A 21,582-nucleotide genomic window follows, 5' to 3' on the forward strand; every position below is an offset into this window, starting at 1 on the left:
ATGGGAACTCCTTAAGATGAAGAGCTTCTTTGCCTCAGAGGACTTCATTTAAAAAGTGAAGAGGCAGCCAACTTAATAGGAGAAAATATTTGGAAACCACATATCAAATAAAGGCTTGATATCCTGTGTACATAAAGAAATTATACAGCTCAACATCAAAAGAAAAAACAGCCCAATTGTAAAATGGACAGAGGATATGAATAGACACTTTTCTGGAGAGCAAATACAGATGAAGACTGCACATCTGCATTGGCTATAAGGGATATGCAAATTAAGACAACAATGAGATGTCACCTCACACCTGTAAGAATGGCTGCTGTTAAACAGAGAAAACTGTAAATATTGGAGAGAATGTGGAGAAATTTAACAGTTATTCACTACTGGTGGGAATGTATAATGGTTCAGCCACTGTGGAAGTCAGTTTGGCATTTCCTCAGAAAACTGAATATTGAGTTGCCCTCTGACCTGGCAATGCCAATACATGGTATATACCCAGAAGACCTGAGGGCAGTGACACGCACAGACATTCATACACTGACATTCATGGTTGTACTATCCAAAGTTGCCAAGAGATGGAAACAATCCAGGTGCCCATCAACAGGCAAGTGGATAAACCAGTGAGTCTTGGAGGACCTGTAGAGCAGTTCTTTTCTCCAAGCTGCTTAGTTACGTGTTGTAATCTGTATAGAATTCATCCTCTGGGAACCTCTCTCTGAAGCTTCTTCTCTCTTTACTTATCTCCCTTTGTCTCCTCCTTTTACTTTCTCCTTTTAGTCCTTTGCCCTGGGGTCTTCCTTCTTCTAGGTTTGTACCCTGGGTTTTCAGTTACTGAGTTTCACCTGGTTTTGTCCTGGAGAATGTTTCATATCTGACCAGTTTGAAAAAGAGAGTGAAACAGAATTGCCTTGAGGGAACTGGCCCTCAGGAAATATCATCTGCAAGATAATCAGATATTTCCCCCTGCAAAGATTAATCCTCTTGGCATAACTTTGCTCCTAAGAATCTCTACCTCATTTCTCTTCCTGGAGTTGTCTTACAAAGACCCTCTTCTGTTATGCTAGTTCAGTATGTGCCCAGTTCCAAAAGGAAAAAAGGAGAGTGTGTTATGACTTGGGATGAAAGAAGAGAGAAAATCCTGTCCTACCTCATCGATAGCTGAATTGAATTTTACTTAGCTTTTGATATTTAATAATTCTATCCATTTTTGAGAGCCTTGGTATCATTTATCATCATGTATTATGCTGGTTGACATTTAGTAAAGTATTGAGACTCTAAATGGCCTATATGAATTCATTTCTACTTTTGGGGAAATAAAGACAGGAGAGAAGGTCATGATGAAATTACAGCCACAGTGGGTACAGTGGACTGAAGTACCAGTGTTCCCTCAGATGTAGGACCCTCTCCTTCCTTATAGCATAATCAGCTTTCTGACACCTTCTTTATCCCATTAGTACAAGTGACATTTTTTTAAAACTTTTTTTATTGTATAACATACATACAAAGCAAAGGAAAAAAAAGCAATAGTTTTCAAAGCACTCTTCATAAAGTAGTTACAAGACAGATCCCAAAGGTTGCCATGGCCACCAGACCATCTTCTCAGATACAAATGACTTCTTAAAATTGTTTTTGCACACATAAAAAATAAAAAAAAATTGTCTGTTTATTTTCCTCTAAGAAGTATAAGCAAATTTAAAATTATCTGTGGTAATTATAGATAAATTCAGATTTTATCCGAAATTTGTTGATAACCCTCCATTATATTTTTTTGTCAACTATATCAACTATCTTCATCTGTCAGCTCTTTTCTAGACTTGATAACAAATAGGGATTAGACCCTCATAGAGTTTCACCCCTTCCTTCTCCCTGATCTTTAAGTCATAAAATTACTCCCAGTCAAAATCTGACAAATCTTCCAAAATTCAAGAAGAAAAAATTCTTGGATTCAATCTGGCACTTGGTTAAAACCCTTCAGAAACTTGAGCTTTGGTTACATAAAATAAAAAGAATCAGCGCTTTCCTCAACTTTTACTTAATGTACCTATTTTAAGTAATTATTTAAATTAGATATGACAAACTCAGATGAATAAAAATGAGTGAAATGAACTAGGTATAAAATAAAAGGGAGAAATGGGAACAAAGATGAACTGGAGAGTACATGACCCATGTTAAGAAACTCAAATTCAATATTTGTAAGAAATACTATGTTAGGGATTGTAGGAAGATGGTAGAGTAGGGAGTTCCAGAACTCAGTTCTTCCACCAAAATAATTATTAAACAGGTGGGAACCGTTAGAAACAACTACTTTGAAACTCTGTAGGCTGGAAAAGCACTGCAGCATCCAGGAAAGAGCAAGAAAAGAAGCTGATAAAGTATGGTAAAGATCAGTAAATTGCTTTCTGCAAGTTGCAGTAGCCAGCACCTGTCCCAAACTCTTCCAGCCAGCCCTTCTGGGGCCCAACCCTGGTTACCTCATTGGTAACAGAAGAGATTATAAAAACCCTCTTCCCCAAGACTGGTGTTGGGCACTGTGAGTACTTATCACTCATTTGATTAGCAGATTTAGATACCTGAGGGCCAGGCTTTGAGAGCAGCTGTTGTTTCAGCTTGCCTCATATAGGGGCAGAGGCAGTGAGTACTTAAGGACACTTCCTCAGGGATGTGGGGGACAGTTAGTTGAACGACTGCATTTGTTGGGCAGGCCAGGAAATCCCAACTATGGGAAGCTGTCAGAGAAGCTCTTTGTGCCCTTCCTGATACCCTTCCTAGGGAACTTTGGAGCTGGTCTGCCTCTCCTTGTTGTTCCTGACCCTATTTTCCCTGGGAAAGACTGACTTGGGAAAGTTTTGTCTTGCATGCCCCTCCCAGAATCAGCCTTTCAGTTTAAAATTCTAAGCCTATGAAAATATTCAAACTACAACATCCTGGGAAAGATACCTTAATTCAAGAAAGGCCAATAGTTCTAGAACAGCTCTGTCAGCTGGTAAGTCATGTTACTGGCATTTGCTTGTCCTTTGCTCCTAGGCTGTGTTGCTTTCAGCCTCTGTTCCTGTGGAGGTTCCTCATTTTACTTCTCCAGGGGTGGCTTTCATCTCTTGGTTTACCTTGGCTCTCTCCAGGTTCTGGCTTGCTTAACATCTGATGCCAACATCTCCTGGGCTCCAAGCATCTCTAAACATCAGTGTCTTTGTTCTCTGAAGCAACTGTTCTTCAAGTATCTACATGTGCTGTCTGTCAGCTCTAAGGTGTCTGTCATTTCTGACTCTCCAAAATGTTTCCTCTTTTAAAGGATTCCAATAAACTAATCACAGCCCACCTGGAATGAGTGGGCCACATCTCCACCTAATCAAAAGGTCACTCTCAACTGGCCATGCCACATCTCTAAGGAGATAATCTAATCAAAAGTTTCACACTACACTATTAAATCGGAACTAAAAGAAATGGCTGCTCCTACAAGATTAGGTCAGTGTTAAAACATGGCTTTTCTCGGGTACATAATAGATTCAAACCAGCACACTAAATAAAGAATGGAAATTTTAAAAAGAATCAAACAGCCACTGGAATTGAAAACCACAAAACTAAAAGGAAAAATTCCAAGGAGCGTTTCAAGAGCAGATTAAAGCTGGCAGAAGAAAGAATCAATGATCTTGAAGACAAAACAATTGAAATGTCAGGAAAAAAGAATCATTAAAAGAAGAATAGCCTAAGACTCCTCTAGTACACCATCAAGTGTATAAATATATGAATTATGGGAGTTGCAAAGGAGAAGAAAGAGAGGGGTAAACGGAATATTGTAAGGAATGACAGGGAACTTATCAAACTCAGTAAAAGACATGACTATGTACATCCAAGAAACAGAGAGAACTCCAAAGAGGATGAACATGAAGGAAAATACACCCCATGATATGTTGGTGATGTTATCAAATACAAAGGACAAGGATAGAATTCTGAAAATGCAAGAAAAAGCTAGGTGTTACGTACAAGGAGTCCTAACTAGTAGGAGTACCAGTTTCTCCTCAGAAATTTTGGAGGCAAGAAACAGTAGATTGAAATACTTAAAGTGTGAATGAAAATAACTGCCAGGCAAGAATTTTGTATCTGGTGAGACGTTCTTTAAAAAATTAGGAGAGAGAAAGATACTCTCATATAAGCAAAAGCTGAGGATGTTCATTATGACTAGAACTGCCCTACAAGCAAAGCTAAATGGAGTTGTACAGACTGAAAGGAAAGGCCTCTAGACAGTGGTTCAGAGCAGCACGGAGAAATAAAGACCTGCAGTAAAGATAAGCATTTGTATCATTATAAATGCCAGTAGTATTGTAGCATATTGTTTATGTCATTTCACCGAATGAAAATGAAAATGCATCATACTAAAACTTATGGGATGCAGAAAAGGCATCCCATAAGTAAAGACATTTATTTAGTAGTCCATAAATACTAAACACAAAGAATCCCTTTTGAAAATTTTAAAAATTCTCCTTTTTCCATAATATTAGAAGTTTTTAAAAATAAGATTCACAATCATCTTTTTTTATTTTAATAGAAATATGAGCTGATACTCAAGACATTTTTTTAAGGTTGTTATCAGTCACTCCAACTTTGACTAAACTTATTTCTTTAAAAATAAAAATAACCGACAAGCTTAAAAGATTCTACATGACATGAATGGGTTTTGCTATAATGGCTTTTTTATGTGTAAGTCTGACAGTATGACTGTAGGAGGAACACTTTGCTCAATAACGATGTGGGAATATGAATGTGACTAGTTTATTTTTTTTATCTGAAACTTCTTCCATTACTGTTAGATGGCTATCAGAAATCTTCTGTGCTTCAACCTGAAGGAAGAGGGTTCTATTGCCAGTTTGTCTTCTAAAATGTGGATCTTCAGATACTTGCTTGTACTCATTGTGTACAAATTGACCAAACTGAGCCCTTAGTCAACATTTATAGTGTTCTATTTTAAGCCTGTCATAGTGTGTAGTGATAAAGACACAGAACTAAAAGATGTTTTGGGGAGGAAGCAGGTTGCACTGGTCATAGACAAAATAGAGAGACTCTTGTAGTAGGTTGAACCACAGGAATTGCCATTTTATTTTTTGGTAAATAAAAACATTATTTAAAAATTATTGAAAATTTTTAATATTGAATACTTTGAATTTCCTATGCTTCAACCTGCTTTACTGAGAATGGTGTTTCATTGGAGATGAATGCATCAGAAGGAACACCTAATCCAAACTAGGGGGAATTTCGGAAAGGTTTCCCAGAGGAGCTGAATTTCTCATTATGATTAATATCCAGGCAAAGAAGAGGAGGAGCAGTAACAGCAGGCAGAATAACGTGTCAAAAGGTGTGGAGTCACGAGAAACTCTGGCACATTCAAGGAACTATAGTATAACTAGTAAGAAAGATAGGAGGTAGGGAATGGTGAAATATACAACCAGATACAAGCCTTTATAGAGCTTGGATTTTTGTCCTAAAAGAGTGAAAAGTTCCATAATGGATTTTAAGCTGGGAAGAAAACTATTTTTCTAGAATATTCTTTGAAAACATAAGCTATACTCTACAGCGATTCACAATGCAAATTCAGAGGGCAGGTGCAGTAAATAGAAGCTGCTTTACAGTAGTAGCTCCATAAATGTTCTATTTGATTTTTCCTTCTTTCCTCTCATCTTTCCTTCCTTACTACTGCCTGTGTACCTGCCTGCCTTTTCTTCCTTTAATTCATTTGGCACAAGACCTGGTATCTAGATATTTGGATTGCTTTCTTACCTTGAACATGCCAGTAATCTGATGTTAGCTTACTCTACTTCCTATTTTCTCGTCTATAAAATACTGAAATAAAAGCATTACAATTAATGCCATTGCATTTATGTTAATATTTTTAAGATATTTTATCTTACTTTTAGTCAGTGTCTTCTTTCTCTCTGTTGTACATTTCCCATTTGCAGAAGAATCTTCCAGAATTATTCAGATTTAGAACCAACAGAACAATAAATCAGAAAATGTTTGAAAACTCTGTTGAAATATTGGAGAAGGGCCATCAGCTACATAGCCTTTGCAATTTACTTAATTGAACTTAAGTCAAAAGGAACTTCACACTTATGTTACATTACCTCTCTTGTAAAGGTTCTCTTTTAAGAACCCTTAAAAGACTCCTAAATAGCTTTATTAGAAAACTTCTAAATAGTTTTCATCAGGGATAAAACTTTTCAAAACTCTAAACTTTAAAGTAGGCACATTAAGGAGTGATTGTTTTTAAAATCTTTTTGTAACAATGAAACATTTATTCTGTCTTTCCTCTAGGGACTGTATTTCAATTGATGAAAGTTCTTCATTAAAATAATAGCTCATAAATATAAAAGAAATGATAGATTTAGAAAAATCATCATTTTGGAATCTCCAGTTAAATAATGGTTCCAGGCAATGATTCAGTGGTTTCTAAAATTATTAAGTGAAAATATTGTGAACTGGAGTAACAACATCTGAACCCATTGATCAGTCCCACCCTGAAATATTCTTGGCAGAAAAAAATTAACCTTATTCTTATTAAACCTTTACCTCTAGTTAATAGCATTCAGGAAATAAAGGTATAATACAAATGTTAACATGAGAATATAGTCAACCAAATCCAGAATTTAGGAAATTCTGTAAGGGAAGTAACCCAGTTTCTTCAATAAACAAGTGGCATTAAAAAAAAAAAAGTGCAAGGAAAGTAAATTATCACAATTAATAAGGAGATTTATCAACCAATGAAATGTTTGGACCTTGTTTCGATCCTGATTATAACAAGTAAAATATAAAAGGATATTTTTGAGAGAGTCAGAAACTTCTGAACATCAATTGGGCATTAACATCTTAATATCATTAAGATGACACTAAGGAATTATTATTTATTTTATTGATTGAGATAATGTTGTGGTGGTTACATTTTTTAAAAATTATCTGTGAGATATACATACTGAAATACTTACAGGTGAAACAAGATAGTGTTTAGGATTTGCTTTAAAATACTCCAGCCCCCCATCATCAAAAGTAGAGAAAGAAATAAACAAAAAAATTAGCTGAATGATAATGTATTTAAAGCTATACTTCATCTCTTTGAAAGTTTTCATAATAAAAAGTTTAAAAATTATTTTGCCTTACATAGGCACTATCAGAGTTTAAGTAGCGTTTGCTTACAGATCAGTAACAATTTGACTACATCATTATGAGATTTAAGCACTTAGCTATTGCCAAATAAAGTCATTTAAAATATGGGTAAAGCATTTTTAAGATTATAGCATAGGCGCAAAGAATATATGATTTGTTCTTCAGTAGCATTTATCTCACATGAACGAAGTACTCCTGTATGTAAAATTATTTTGATACTACTTTTTATTGTTTATAAGTCCAATTCTTATCTTATTTCAGTTATGGTTTGAAACTCAAAGACCATTTAGTGCCCTTTGAGGCCTTTAATCTCCCATTAGAGAAAGAATTTCTGGGGGCAGGCATTGTTTTGGGGGGCTCTTTTCCCAAGCGTTGGCATAGGGTAGATTTTCAATGCATGTTCACTGAGTGAATGAATGAATAATGCATGCATGATTGAAAAAATAAATAAAAATATAAAGTTTTTACCATTTCTGTTCTAGGAGTTACATAGAACATTTATTTCAGGCCTCATACTTTCCACTGTTTCACCATTTGCTTTTAGAAATAGATCTTAATTTATGAAACTCTACTGTTTTGGTCCACATTTCTAGAGATTGAGTTAACATTTCCATGGATTTACAAATTAACTAACAGTTTACTGTTTCCCAGAACACTATTCAGCTCTTTAATACTCCCTTCTCTATCCATACTCAGATGCATTCTCCTAACCCTGCCTAGCCTTCAGCTGTACCTTAGAAGTTGCTTCCTTTGGGAAGCCTTTCCAAATTATTCCTACTTAGGACTGATTTAATGACTATTCTGTATTTTCTCATGGTAGTCTGTATTTCACCTATCTTAGCACTTAGCCCACTGTATGCTACGGTTTCTGTACCTTCCACCATTGTAAGTCTATGTAGGGAGGCACCCATGTCTGTTCAGGTCCGCAGCTGGATCCCACAAATTGCTGGGCCATAGTAGTCATTATTTATTTGATAAATGAATGAATATTCTCTGTGACGTCTTTTTGATGCATTTATTGAGTATCTGTTATATGCCTAACATATAATAGCCCAAACCTGAAGCTTTCTTAAAGTTGCATTTCCTCATATTAAAAATTCATGTAAATTTTGCATTTTGCTCTCCAGTAGAGCCATCATTGTCTTAGTATAAATTTCTCCTTCACATATCCAACTAAAAATTGTCTTTCCAAGAAGATCTAGCATATCTGCCTTATCTATTTTTTCTCCTGTACACCAGTCTCTTTGCCTCTGGGGTTTGGCGAAGTCCAGTTTGGAAAGCACAATTATATAAATGGCAAGCCACTGAAAGTTTAAATCAGGGTAATGCATGATGAAATTGATGTTTTAGAAGGGTAATTCTGGTAGAGCCAAGATAGTTGTGTTTTAATGATCAACTGGAATATATCCATTGAGAATTAAACACTAAGGATAAATGCTGACATTGTGAATTGTCCATGGCTTTTACAAGTTTGTCTTCTAGCATCGGTGCCTTTTATCTTTATACATTTAAGAATGTATAAAGTAATCATACATTTAAAAATATGTTATTGTTCACAAAAGAAAAAAGAGAAGAAAAAAAACTCGATTGTGAGAATAAAAATGTCTTTAAAATCTCTAGTCTCCTATATCCTGGAGCAGCTAGAAGGAAAAATATGAGAGGATTATATGGTAGCCCATGACAAACTCTGGGGTCTATCCTGTAACCACTTTTTGAAGAGTGCTTTGAAAATGATTGCTTTTTTATTTCTTTGCTTTGTATACATTATACTATAAGAGAAAAAAAAGAATGTGTGGTATAATACTGAACTTTTCTAATAGTACTACATATTGTGGAATTATGGGGGAGGGGACACATTATACAATGTATATAAAACTTAATAGATTAGTGGTTTCTTATATTTGATAGAAAAAAGAATTCATAGAATACGTTAGTATGTTGCATTGTGTCGCCAGATAACTAGATATTTAAAGGTTTACTGAAGGTTCATATGGGAATCTAAAAGGACTTATGAGTAATTTTCTTTCAAAAACATTGAAAAGGTATGAAAAATGGATGGCTATTTAATGCCAGACATGAATGTGAGACAGATTAGTGCTTATAGCAATTAGGAGGATGACAGAAAGGCCAAAAAAGGAGCAGCATATGCTGCAAAACTGTTTCAAAGTGAGGCTTTTTCTCTAGAAAAATAATGAATGGCTCACCAATTAAATATCTAAAGAAACAAATACACTTACTTAAAGGAATGTTCTTATTCATTAATTCAGCCATGTATTTAATAAATATTAAACACCTAGGATGTGCCAACATTGAGCTATATATATAACTGATACCATGTTAATAGGGCAGACAGAATGCCTTTGCTTCCATGGAGCTAATAGGCTAGTGGGCAGAAAGATAATAAATACACAAAAAAATATTATTATAAATTTTAATAAGTGCTATAAAGGGAAAGTACAAGCTGCCTCAAGATTGCGTAACAAGGAAACCTATTTTAGATTAGAGTTTCAAGTATGGTCTCTCTGAGTAAGTGACATTTAAAGCAGAGATCTGAGAGATGAGTAGGAGAAATTCCAGGGTATGGGTGGGGTAGTGTGTGTGTGAGGCTCTTGGGTAGGAAGAATTAGAAGTCAGAACTTCTAGAACACAGAGAGCAGTTGGTAAGAGAGGTAGGTGGAACCAAATTACATGGGAGCTTGGTGGCCATGCTGAGGACATGGGGGGTTATCCCAAGTGCTGTGAGAAACCATTGAAAGTTTTTAAGCGTGCAATTGCATGGTCTGCCTTGTTTCTAAAATCGCTATGACTGTTGTGACAAGCCTGGAAGGAGATAGGAACAGAGAGTTAGGGGCTACTGCCCAGGTGAGAGTTGATGGTGATTGGTTGGATGTGTCAGCAGAGGAGGTAGAGGATGGTAGATGAGTTCATATTTCAGAAGTAGAGGTCATACTTGATTCTTAAAGAAGTGGTCTGGCTTGGGGACCCTTTGATGGATTCTTACAGCTGAGTGGGAGGGAATGAGGCAGGGCAGGACTGTAATGAAGACAATGGGAAGAAAGCACTCACCTAGCCCAAGAGCCTTTTGCTAAATGGATTTCCATTGTGTGGACCCAAAGTGAACTAGTGCAGTTGAAGGTCAAAGTAAACTTTAACTTACACTCTTAAGAAGTATTATTGTTACATTTTATCCAGGAAAAACACTTGCTTGGGACAGTGGAAAACATTATCCTCTTTCTGCAGCACCACATACATAATTTAAAGATTGAAAAATACGAATATATTGCAGGAAAATTTTGGTGATTTTTTTTTCAACTTCTGGAAGCATGTTTTCCTCTTTGCTCCCCCACAAATTTTCTCTTTGGGAAGACAGATTGAGTGGAATTTAGATTTCACAAATTGGAAGCATCAATAATGTTTAACCGTTTACTTTGGTTTACTTTTTCTACTTTTTTTTTTTAATCTTTCATTTTTCCTTCTATAACTTTTTGTTGTTGTTCTTTCATTTTTTGACATGGGCAAGCTCTGGGTATCAAACCCAGGTCTCCAGCACAACAGGCAAGGATTCTACCACTGAGCCACTGGTGCACTGCCCTATGACTTTTATAGAAATTGTATCTGTGAAACCTCCTTTCTATCTTTGAAAAATTATGGTGCAGAAACCTATGTTTCCAAGAACAAAATAGCCTCTGTAGTAATGTTTGTTTGCCTGTTGGCTTCCTGGGTCAAAGAAGGGAAGGGCTCACTTATAATTTAAAAGTAACACTGCATTTAGCATGCCCCCTAGATTTGTATTATATTTTGAGACAGTGCTTTTGGAGTGCTTGGAATCTAAGAATTACCATGTGATTGGGTGGAAAAAAAGTACGATTCCTCATGAATTGTAGCATAAATTATTTTTATTGATTGAAGTCAGTATTGAGGGTATAAAAATTATTTAAAGTCTTTAACTTATATTTTAGACTTTTTTGCTTGTTTGATAACTTGGCACTTTGAATTTTCCCTTTAAATTTTTATTCTCCTAGAAATCTCTTCTGGGTTAGGTTTTTCATGTTAGGACTTTTGAGCGAATATCTGTATTAATAAGTTCTACTTATAAATTGGTTTTCAACAGACTTTTTATAAATTAAGATTACTATTTGTTTTTTATTTTTTCACAAACTTTTTGATGAACAAGGTTAAATCAAAACCTAACACTTCTAAATATTTAATGAATTATGAAAAGTAGGTCATTTAAATTATCTGTCGTTATTATGAAGCGTTTTAGAAAGTTTGAGTCATTTATAAAAGTTATCAATTTTGGCAGCTTGAGTTTGACTTTTTGTCTGCCTTTGTTGGTGTGTGGTGCCACCTGCTGTTTGTGGGCAGTAGGTTCTATTTTGAACCATAAGGCTGAATTAGGTATATAATGTCTAAAAAATGCAAAAAAATAGATGAAATGGAAAAAGAAGCAAACATTGTGGCCTGATTGAAACTTTGTGGTCTGTGGTTTATTTATTTATTTTGTATGTAAAATTATGTTTCAATTCTTATTGTGTTTAACACTTATTACATCACAAGATTTTATACTCATTATATTCTGCTTAATTTTTTTTCTTGCTCACATGTCTCTCTTCTCAGAATATCTTGGTCCTAGGTCCATAAATGAACAATTATGTATTAATTGATTGATGTAAGTCTCATGTTGTTTATTTTTATGACTATACAGGGCAACTTTTTTAAAGTTGTTTTCCTAGCCAGTGGTATAAAAGCAGTAAAGTATTTGAAGTGAGAAAGACTTTGTCATTCAACCAGAAACTGCTCACAGGCTGTGTACCCTTGGGCAAATCACTCACTTCTTAGTACTTGTTTGCTCTGCTGTAAAAAGAAAATAATAATATCCACTTCTTGGGTGTATTGTGAGGATTAAATACGATAGTACTTGTCATATGCCTAGCACAGTCCGTTCCTTTCGCTAAAATATTATTCTCAGGTTGAGTTTATTTTTATTTTACTTTGAAGACATTTACCTTTGAAAGAGTCAGATTTTGTTATTATAGAATCATAAACTCTTAGAAATAAAAGTAACTGTAGCAACTACTTCTCACATTTTAATATGCATTCAAATCGCCTGGAAATCCCATTTAAATATCAAAGCCTAGTAAAGATATCCTGGTTTTCTATTCTTTTTTTTTTTTACATGGACAGGCACCAGGAATCGAACCCGGGTCTCCAGCATAGCAGGCGAGAATTCTGCCTCATGAGCCGCCATGGCCCGCCCATCCTGGTCTTCTTTTTCACACATTCTCTTGAACCAGCAATCAGAAATTGATTTCTTTTAGAGGAGAAAAGGAATAGATATTCTCTACAAAAGACACTGCAGACTAATTTCTTAACTTTTACTCTCAGCAGTAACATTGTTAATAGAAATTGTTTAGAGAATTATATTCTTCGAAATCCAACCATTTATTGCCCAAACACTATAATTTCCAAGTACTTAATTAGAACTAATTCAAAATTCAATTGAAACTTTTATTTCTATTTGTAATGTGTTACCCAGCTCTTTCCTTTGATATTGTGGTAAAAAAAATTTCAGTGATGAAAAATGAAAAGCTAAACAAATTAATCCCAATAATTCAATTAAATTCTGGAAAATTTCTTGACTTTAAGTATAAAAACTTTTTTTTTTTTTTTTTTTTGCTGTGTTGAATATATAGTACTCTTCTCTTGATGGTTGGGTTCCCCCCCCCCTACTGTCAGACACTTCATGATTGATTTCATTTACACCTGAATATTCACATTTCCAGTGCACAGTGAGTTTACCAGGATGTAGTGTCTATCCACAGTATTGTCTGAGAGAAAATGCCTTTAGTTCTAACCAGAGATTCATAGAATTGTTCATGTCTGAGGGTCACAAGTCCAGAGTCCTTAAGAAAATTAAAATTGGCATAAAATAAACTCTGCTTGGGAAATATATGAAGTTGATTAACAAGAAAAAATTATGGCCTAGAAAAAAAATTACTAGGCAGAATCCTTTTTCCAAACAAAATCTTATGTGGAAAGACAATATTGCCCTTCCTTCCTACCTCTTTTGCAATGTCTGTAAGGTAATTCTGCTTTTACCTAGTGTGCACACTCGTCTCAGAATGATTTCTGTGAGTCCACTTAAAAGTCATGGAGGAAGGAATTCTTCCCAATTAATTCTGTGAAATCAACATTAATCTAATAACAATGCCAGAAAAAGACACCACAAGAGAGGAAAACTACAGAGTAATTTATCTGGTAAACACAGATGCAAAAATCCTCAATAAAATACTAGCAAGTTGAATCCAGAAGCATATTGAAAGAATTATGCACCAAGACCAAGTAGGATTAGTTGCAGAAATTTGAGCGTGGTTCAACATAGGAAAATCAATCAACCATAGATGAGAGGGTCTATTTCTGAATTCTCAGTTTGATTTCATTAGTCAAGGTAGCTATCTTTGTGCCAGTACTATGCTGTTTTGATGATTCTGGCTTTGTAATATGCTTTGAAGTCAAGAAGTATGAGACCTCCAACTTCGCTTTTCTTTCTCAAGATTTTGGCTATTTGGGCCCCTCACCCTTCCATATAAATTTGATAATTGGCTTTTCCATTTCTGCAAATGGACTATTGGAATTTTGATTGGGATTGTGTTGATTCTGTAAGTAAAACTGGGTAGAATTGACATCTTAATAATATCTGGTTTTCCAATCCATGAACATGGAATGTTCTTCCATTTATTTAGGTCTTTTTTCATTTCTTTTAGCAATCTTTTGTAGTTTTCTTTGTACAAGTCCTTGGTTGAATTAGTTCCAAGATATTTGATCCTTTTATCAATACAGTTTGGAATATTTTTCTTACTTTCTCCTTGGTTTGCTCATTACTACTATATAGAAACCCTACTGAGCTTTCTGTGTTGATTTGGTATCTCATTGCTTCCCTGAACTTGTTTTTTAGCTCTAGTAGCTTTGTTATGGATTTTTCAGATACTTCTATCTGTAGGATCATGTCATCTGTAAATACTGATTGTTATACTTCTTCTTTTCTGGGGTACATAACAACTCATTTAAAATACCACAGTCATATTGAAGATCATTGTGTTTTGTTTTGTTTTCTTTTAATCTTTGCTCACTATGTCCAGAGTATGTTCTTCTTCATTGATGATTTCTGGGTTTTTATCTCATTTTGAGGGATGGGCCATCGTTCTTGTTTCTTTGTTCGTCCTGTAATCTTTTGTTGTTCCCTGTATATTTTAGTATTTTAAAGTGTTAACTGAAGTTTAATCCCTGAGCTTTCTGTTTCTTAAGTTTGTATCCAACAAATTTAAGAGATTTCCTGGAGTGTCAGAACCTAACAAAAAAAGACAACTAATATAATAACCATCTTTCACATTCTTTGAAAAGTGGCTCTGCATTGGCTGGTGCTCTTCTTCAGAGTTTAGCCCTTCTATCAAGAAGATCAGTCCAAGGCAAATGTCAAATTTAGGTTCTTTGTATTTTCTGAGCCTGCATCTTGTCCTTGGCTTGTGTTTACTCATGGCCTTAGGAATTCCCCATTTATGGTTTTTCTAATGTCACCCTTACTGCACCCTATGAAATAGACTTTCTCTCCCTCCTGGGTGCTGTATTATGTGACTTAAATCAGGTAATCCTTTGCTCCTGGCTGTTTTGTGTTAATTATTAACTACACTGCTTTAGTTGTCTGAATGCTGCTTCTGGCTTCTGGGGAAGTTTGGGAAATAAAGCCAGAGGCAACTTTCCTGGTTCAGACTTTTAGCCTGCCATCTGATAGATTGGCACCAATATACAGGTATCATAGTATGCACAAAGTAGTTAATCTGCTCCTTCTGGAGAAATAGGAGTGCAGGATGGCTGCACAATGCATTGGGCAGGGAGTAAAACAGGGGCCAGCAAAGGCACAATGATCCTCTTACTGTTTTTTAGTTCTGCTTTTTTTTTTATTTAGCACTCACTGCGTTACTGCAACCCTTTAACTATTTTCCAGAATTCTGAGAAAGATGGCTTTGTCAATTTTTGCTAGGTTTTCAAAGACTCGGGGGTGTGGGTGGGGTCAGGAACTACACCGTGGAGCATCTTATGCCAATACCTTTGTCGACCAAAAGTATCAGTGGCATTAAATTTTGATGTTCAACTGCAAGAATTTTGCACAAATAACCTTTAGGAATATTTTAAATATTAAGAAATAATTATAAAAAGACTTTGTGAGAGAAGTTTAAGATGTACTTGTTAGAGACATTTTACCAGACAAAGGTTGTGGATTCTTTTGCTGGATGTGTGCTCAGTTACCAATTTCTGAGATGCCAGGAAACCCTTCAGAGAGAGAAAGGGTTTATTACTAGGCATATAGTAGGAGAGCAAATGGCCTAGCAGCCCAAAATCTGTCTCCTCAACTGCAGTAATTCTGATAGTTTTCTTAGAGAAAAGATGGGCAGGGTTTAGGATAATGAGTACAGTGGCCCCAGATGATGTAATTAGAGGTGATCTAATTATTGGGCATGCACAGATTGATTACATGCTTGGTCACTGGTAAGAAAATGGAGGAGTATTATGATGAGGTATAAGTGACTTGAAGGTTAAAGTATAAGCTACTGCACATGCCAGGCGGGACTCTAAAGTTGAACAGCTGGATAAATGGGTATAAATGAAGGTTAGTCGCCAAGTCTTTACAATGATGAGGCAGAAGATAAGGGTTATACGGTCATTATCAGAGATCAGGGCAGCTGTAATAAATTTAGAAATTTCAGGAATTTCCCTCTGTCTATTCCAATATAACAGAAAGCCACAAGGAATATCTAATGATTCAGTAATCAAACCATCCCTTAAATCCTGGTTTCTCTGGTTACAACATTGTGTCATAATCCCCACATTTGTCTGCATATTATAATATGGAAATCTTGGGCCCCACCCAGACCCAATTAAATTAGACTTTTAGAGACTCTGTTAAGAGTCTGTTAAGTTCCTAGGTGATTCTAATATGCAATCAAGCTTGAAAACATTGGTAATACTTTGCTCTGAATCTGAATTCATATTAGTATCTCATGTGAAATCCTTAAAAATATGAATGGTCATACCCCACCCCAAAAAATGTTTGTTTGATCTGAGATGTGGGTCCTGTATTATAAAATCTCCCCAGGTGGTTTCTAATAAGTAGCCAGGTTTGAGAATCACTGATCTGATGGAAAGATAAGTGAATTTGAATCAGGAAATTTGGGGCTCTCTTCCTAATTCTGTGAACGCAGGTAAATCACCTAGTATATTTGAATTTCCTTTGTAAAATGGAGGTATTAATAATTATCTGTATACCTAACAGATATTATTACAGTCAAATAAAACAGTGTATCCAGAAGTTCTTTGCCAAAATGTCCTATACTGATGTTAGGAATTAAGGCCTATCATGTAATGACCAGGTATGTAAAGTGTTATGATTAGTTTGGTGCTAAATCCTAGGTAGTCCTAATCAGAAAGTTGCTGATTGTCTAAGTCATATTGAAACCTAGGCTCCTTGGCTATCCCCAAGAGATGCGATGCTGCTTCTTAAACTTTGCAGTGCATTATTATGAAGACCAGGCTGTTAGTTGCTCTAGGTGGCAGGAAGCAGGAGATGGAGAAAAAGGTGGGGCTACCCCAGCCAGCAATTTAAAAATATATATTCTGAATTCTTCTAATTGGTAACATCCTTCTGATACCTTCGCAGAGACATAGTAGACAATAGTAGAGCTGTTTATCTAATTTAACTTAAACAAATCCTATCCCACACATTCTTTTTCAATACTTTTTCTTATGCCACTGTTTTCCTTCCTGTCAGTACTCTTCTAAGGACAGGAGAGAAAAAGGATCCACAAAGATGAATATACCCATTTCTGGTTTGCTAGCATATACGGGTAATACTTCACCCTTGGAGGGGTGAGAGTTTATTATCCAGAGCGTTCCTTTAGGTACAACCGCTTGCTATATTCGTCATCTCTTTTCAGTCAAAATTGTGTACCATTTATTGAGAGTTTCACATCCTCCTAACTGGATATATGACTGTAAATTCTTGAGCATTTTCTTTGGCGTGATTCTGCTGTATTAGTTCTTAAAATATCAGTTCTTGGTTAGTTCTGAAGATTGAGATTAATATGAGGTTGAGTGGTGGTGTTGGTGTGTTTTCCTGTGCAAATCAGCTTGATACAATATACCCTGGTTTTCAGATTTGGAAATGAGAAGTGAACCTTTCCCCTCTACTCAGAAGATGAAAGGTTACATGGTGAGTTTTAGGGTTACTGTCTAGGAGCTTGCTTTTCATATTTAAGAGAGAATAGAGGGTAACATGTTTAACTTTCCAAATAGGCTGGAAAGGCGATGTGATGGGTAATTTCAGGTTTCTACTTGACTCAGTGATGATGTCCAGTTGTTTGGTCAGGTGTTAGCCTGCTTGTTAATGTGTAGAGTATTTTGAATGGGATTTGCGTCCATAATCATTTTATTGCTTCTACCAACAAAGGAGATTACCATCAGCAGTGTTGGGAATCCCCTCTCCCAATAAGGTAGAGCCAGAATTTAGGATTTCAGAGGTCAGAAAAGTCGTTGACCCAACTTCAGCACTGGTTCTTGCTGGCATTTCCAGCCAGCCAGCTTCCCCTGCAGAATTTGGACTAAGGACTTCAGCCTTACCTTTATTAGAATTTCCAGCTTGAGGCCTGCCATATGAGAGTTCAAACTTGCTAGACCTACAGTCAAGTAAACCATTTACTCATAATAAATTGTTTACATATATAAAGAGAACCACGTTGGTTCTGTTTCTCTGCTCAAGAACAACAACTAGAAAAGTATACAATTAATATAAAGATTTTATGGGAAGAAACTATTTTGAGGAAGATTTCATGATTTTAATTCTTATTGAAGGTCTGTTTCCTTGATCGTAACTATCCTATTCATCTCAACCATTCATTCAACCTGCTGTTGAAGTAGGTGTGAAGTAAGTGTTGAAAACCTACTCTGCTCCAGGTAGTATCAATTCGGTTGTCACTAACCTCTTAAGAATTGTTCCCAGAGTCACCCATGGTTAAGTTCTCTTAGACTTTGTAGACCTACCTCCTTTCAGCATTTCATTTATAAAAACAAATGCAGGGGTGGGGTACAAGGGTAGTTCAGTGGTAGAATTCTTGCCTGCAATATGGGAGACCAGGGTTCGATTCCTATCCCATGCACTTCCCCAAAACAAACAAGACAAAAATTCAACAAATGGTGCTGTAAAAACGGGATAGTCACTTGGAAAAAGAATGAAATGTGATCCCTGCCATACAGCATACAAAAAAAACAAAAATGCAGGGATGCATGGGTGAGTTCATTGATAGAATGCTCGCTTTCCATGCAGAAGATCCAGCTTCACTTCCAAGACCATGCGCCACCCCCCTAAAAAAAAAAATGCAAACCAAACAAACAAAAACAATCACTGACGACTAGATGGAGGCATTGATATATTAAATTTATTTCTTATCTCTTGAATTCATTAATGTTAAGATTATTTATGAAAAAAAGTTAAATAAATGAATTGATATGGGAATCATCAAATTATTTTATATTAGTGAAATATAGTAGTGGCCATAAGGGAGGACTTAGCCATGAAGATTTTTAAAACAGCATGACTAAACAGATTTGTGTAGAAGGCTGCTGTAAGAATCCTAGAAATCTTTTTAGTTTCCTTAATGTTGTTGCTTGGTTTTCAATGCTTCAATCCTGACCTCTAGTGGCCATGCAGAAACAAAAACCAAAACGTCACATTTTGCTGGATAGTCCATCAAACTCCACTATCTAGCCATTGTAAAATACTGAAGTTTTAAAAAGCCTACAGTATGGAAAGCACAATGAAGTAAAAGACTTTTAACTAACATGTTACGGTATTCTTGCTATGGGATCTATATTTAAGAGCGGCCAGTATTTTCTTACTTATATTTGCATGGTAATTATATGTTATGTTCACCTTCTTTTTGTGGAGAAACATTACTTTACAGATCATAGAAGTAAGGAATTTATCAAACAGAAGCCAAAGATATACTCTTCTAGTTAACCTACTTTTAAGCTGTGCTTTTATAATGAGGAATAATGATATTATGTAGGTTTCTGAGAGGGACACAATATCATTCCTGTGATCTTTGTGTCAAAAATAATATGAATTTAATGTGAGAAAGCATCAGAAAGCCCCAAATTGAGGGATATTCTGTAAAATAACTGACCAGTATTCTTCAAAAGTGTCAGGGTCATGAAAGACAAAGTCTGAAAACTGTCCCAGATTAAAGGAGGCTAAGGAAATTTGACAGCTAAATTCAATGTGTGATCCAACATTGGCTCCTGGACCAGAAAAAGGACATTCTTGGGACATTTAACAAAATTTGAATACTGATTTCTTTGTTTTAATAACGTTAGAGGTTAACATTTGGAGGAGTTGGATGAAGAGTATGTATTCTTTGTACTATTTGTGCACATTTTTTCTAAATCCAATATAATTCCCAAGTGAAAAGCTTTAAAAAGTTTAAAAACAGGCATGTATTTTGCCCACAGTTTCAAGAGTTAGGAATTTGGAAAGGGCTCAGCTGGGTGGTTCATATATGATCCATGACGTTAGCTGGTATACCTGGGACTGAAGGATTCAATTCCAAGAAGACTCCTTCACTCACATACCTAACACCTTGGTTTTCCTTGGCTTCTCTTTCTTCCTACATGGCATCTCATCCTCCAGACCCTTTCCTTATTGATTGGCTTCTTAGATCATGGGCTTTTAAGTGTTATTGTGCTTACATACATGCTGGCTGGCTTCCAAGATTGAGTGCTACAAGAGATGGGACATGGAAGCTGCCAGTAAGTCTCTTGAGGCCTTGGCTCAGAAACTGGTATAATATCACCATATTATATTGGGCAAAGCAGTAGCTGAGCCTGCCCAGATTCAAGAAGAGAGGACGAAGACTTCACCGTTCAATGAAACAGGTGTCAAAGAATTTTGACCATCTTTAATCCATCACAGATATCTAACCAAAATCTCACTTAGAGCTGGGATTAATGTTAAGTCTGACATTCTAGTCCTGGTTTTACTGTTTACTAACAGTTTGATGTCTCTGAGCCTAATGTCCTCGTCTATAAAATGGTGCCACAACATTGATACCATGGGGTTGTTGAGAAGATTAAGTGAAAAATATATATTCAATGGTGATTACCTTTTGGTATGTGGTAGGTGTGCTGGTTTGAAGCTGTTATGTACCTCAGAAAAACCTCAGTTTTTCCTGATCCAATCTTGTGAGGACAGCCTTATTTCTCTTCATTCTGAATATTATGGGGTAGAAACTTTGATTGAATTGTTTCCGTGAGATGTGACACACCCAATTGTGGTGTGACCTCTAAATTAGATGGAAATGTGACTCCACCAACTTAAAAGTGGGTCTTGATTAGTTTACTGGAGTCCTTTAAAAGGGGAGACTTTTGGAGAAAGCACAGTTGCTTCAGAACTTACAGAGGCACAGACAGTTGGCGATGCTTGGAGTGCCAACAGAGCAGATGTCTAGACATGGACATTCAGAGATGCAGAGCCCAGCAGGCATCGTCATGTCTTCCCATGACATGCTAAGCAAGCCAGAACCCAGAGTTTTGCCCCAGAAGAGCCAAGTGAGGGCCCACAGACATCAGAACCTGACAGCAGCAGATGCCAGCCATGTGCCTGCCCATGTGACAGACATCATTTCTTGAGTCAAGGTATCTTTCTCTGGATGCCTTAGTTTTGACACTTTTATGGACTTAGAACTGTAAATTTTTAACTTAATAAATTCACTTTTTAAAAGCCATTCCTTTTCTGGTATATTGCATTCCTACAGCGTTTGACACCAAATCATAGGCAATAAACACATGAACCTAATGATGAATTACATTTATTAAATACTTACCAAGTGCTCAGTTTACTTTATATACTTTTTGTATGTTGTTTTAGTTGCCACTGATTTCCAGCTTCTGGCTGTCCCCTGTGGCTTCTCTGTCTCTTCTAAATTTCATTCTTCTTATTAAGGACTCTAGTAATCCAGGTTAAAGCCCACGCTAATGCAGGCTACACCTTAACTGAAGTAACATCTTCAATAGCTCCCATTTACAGTGGGTTCACACCAAAGGGCTAGAGGTTGGGACCTGAGCATGCCTTTTGTGGGAGACATGATTCGGTCTCCCAACAGTCTGCCTTTAGACCGCAAAAGACATGTTCATTCAACATACAGAATACATAGATTCCATCTTAACTCCCAAAAGCCTTAAGTCATTTTAGTAACAATATTAGGTATAACGTCTCATCAAAATAATTTAAGGGTGTGGTCTGTTTGGGGGCAAAATTCCTTCCCTGTGGACCTGTAAAACCTAGAAAACAAGTTTTCTGCTCCCATTGATGGGACAAACACAGGATAGACA

At 36.1% G+C, this 21,582-nt stretch overlaps 1 protein-coding gene across 9 annotated transcripts in view; it reads left to right on the forward strand.

The window, feature by feature from the left end:
• RABGAP1L (RAB GTPase activating protein 1 like) overlaps nt 1–21,582 on the forward strand; it is a 734,005-nt gene that overhangs the window by 490,923 nt on the left and 221,500 nt on the right. The window contains exon 1 of one of the 9 annotated variants that reach the window (XM_077157048.1): nt 15,931–16,162. The exons of the other annotated variants lie outside the window; for them this stretch is intronic. Coding sequence (XP_077013163.1) covers nt 16,139–16,162 — 24 coding nt within the window. The 5' untranslated portion in view covers nt 15,931–16,138. Of the gene's footprint in view, nt 1–15,930; nt 16,163–21,582 lie in introns of those variants that run through there. 9 annotated transcript variants of the gene reach the window in all.

Source organism: Tamandua tetradactyla, chromosome 4 (genome assembly GCF_023851605.1).
Source record: "Tamandua tetradactyla isolate mTamTet1 chromosome 4, mTamTet1.pri, whole genome shotgun sequence".
NCBI lineage: Eukaryota > Metazoa > Chordata > Mammalia > Pilosa > Myrmecophagidae > Tamandua > Tamandua tetradactyla.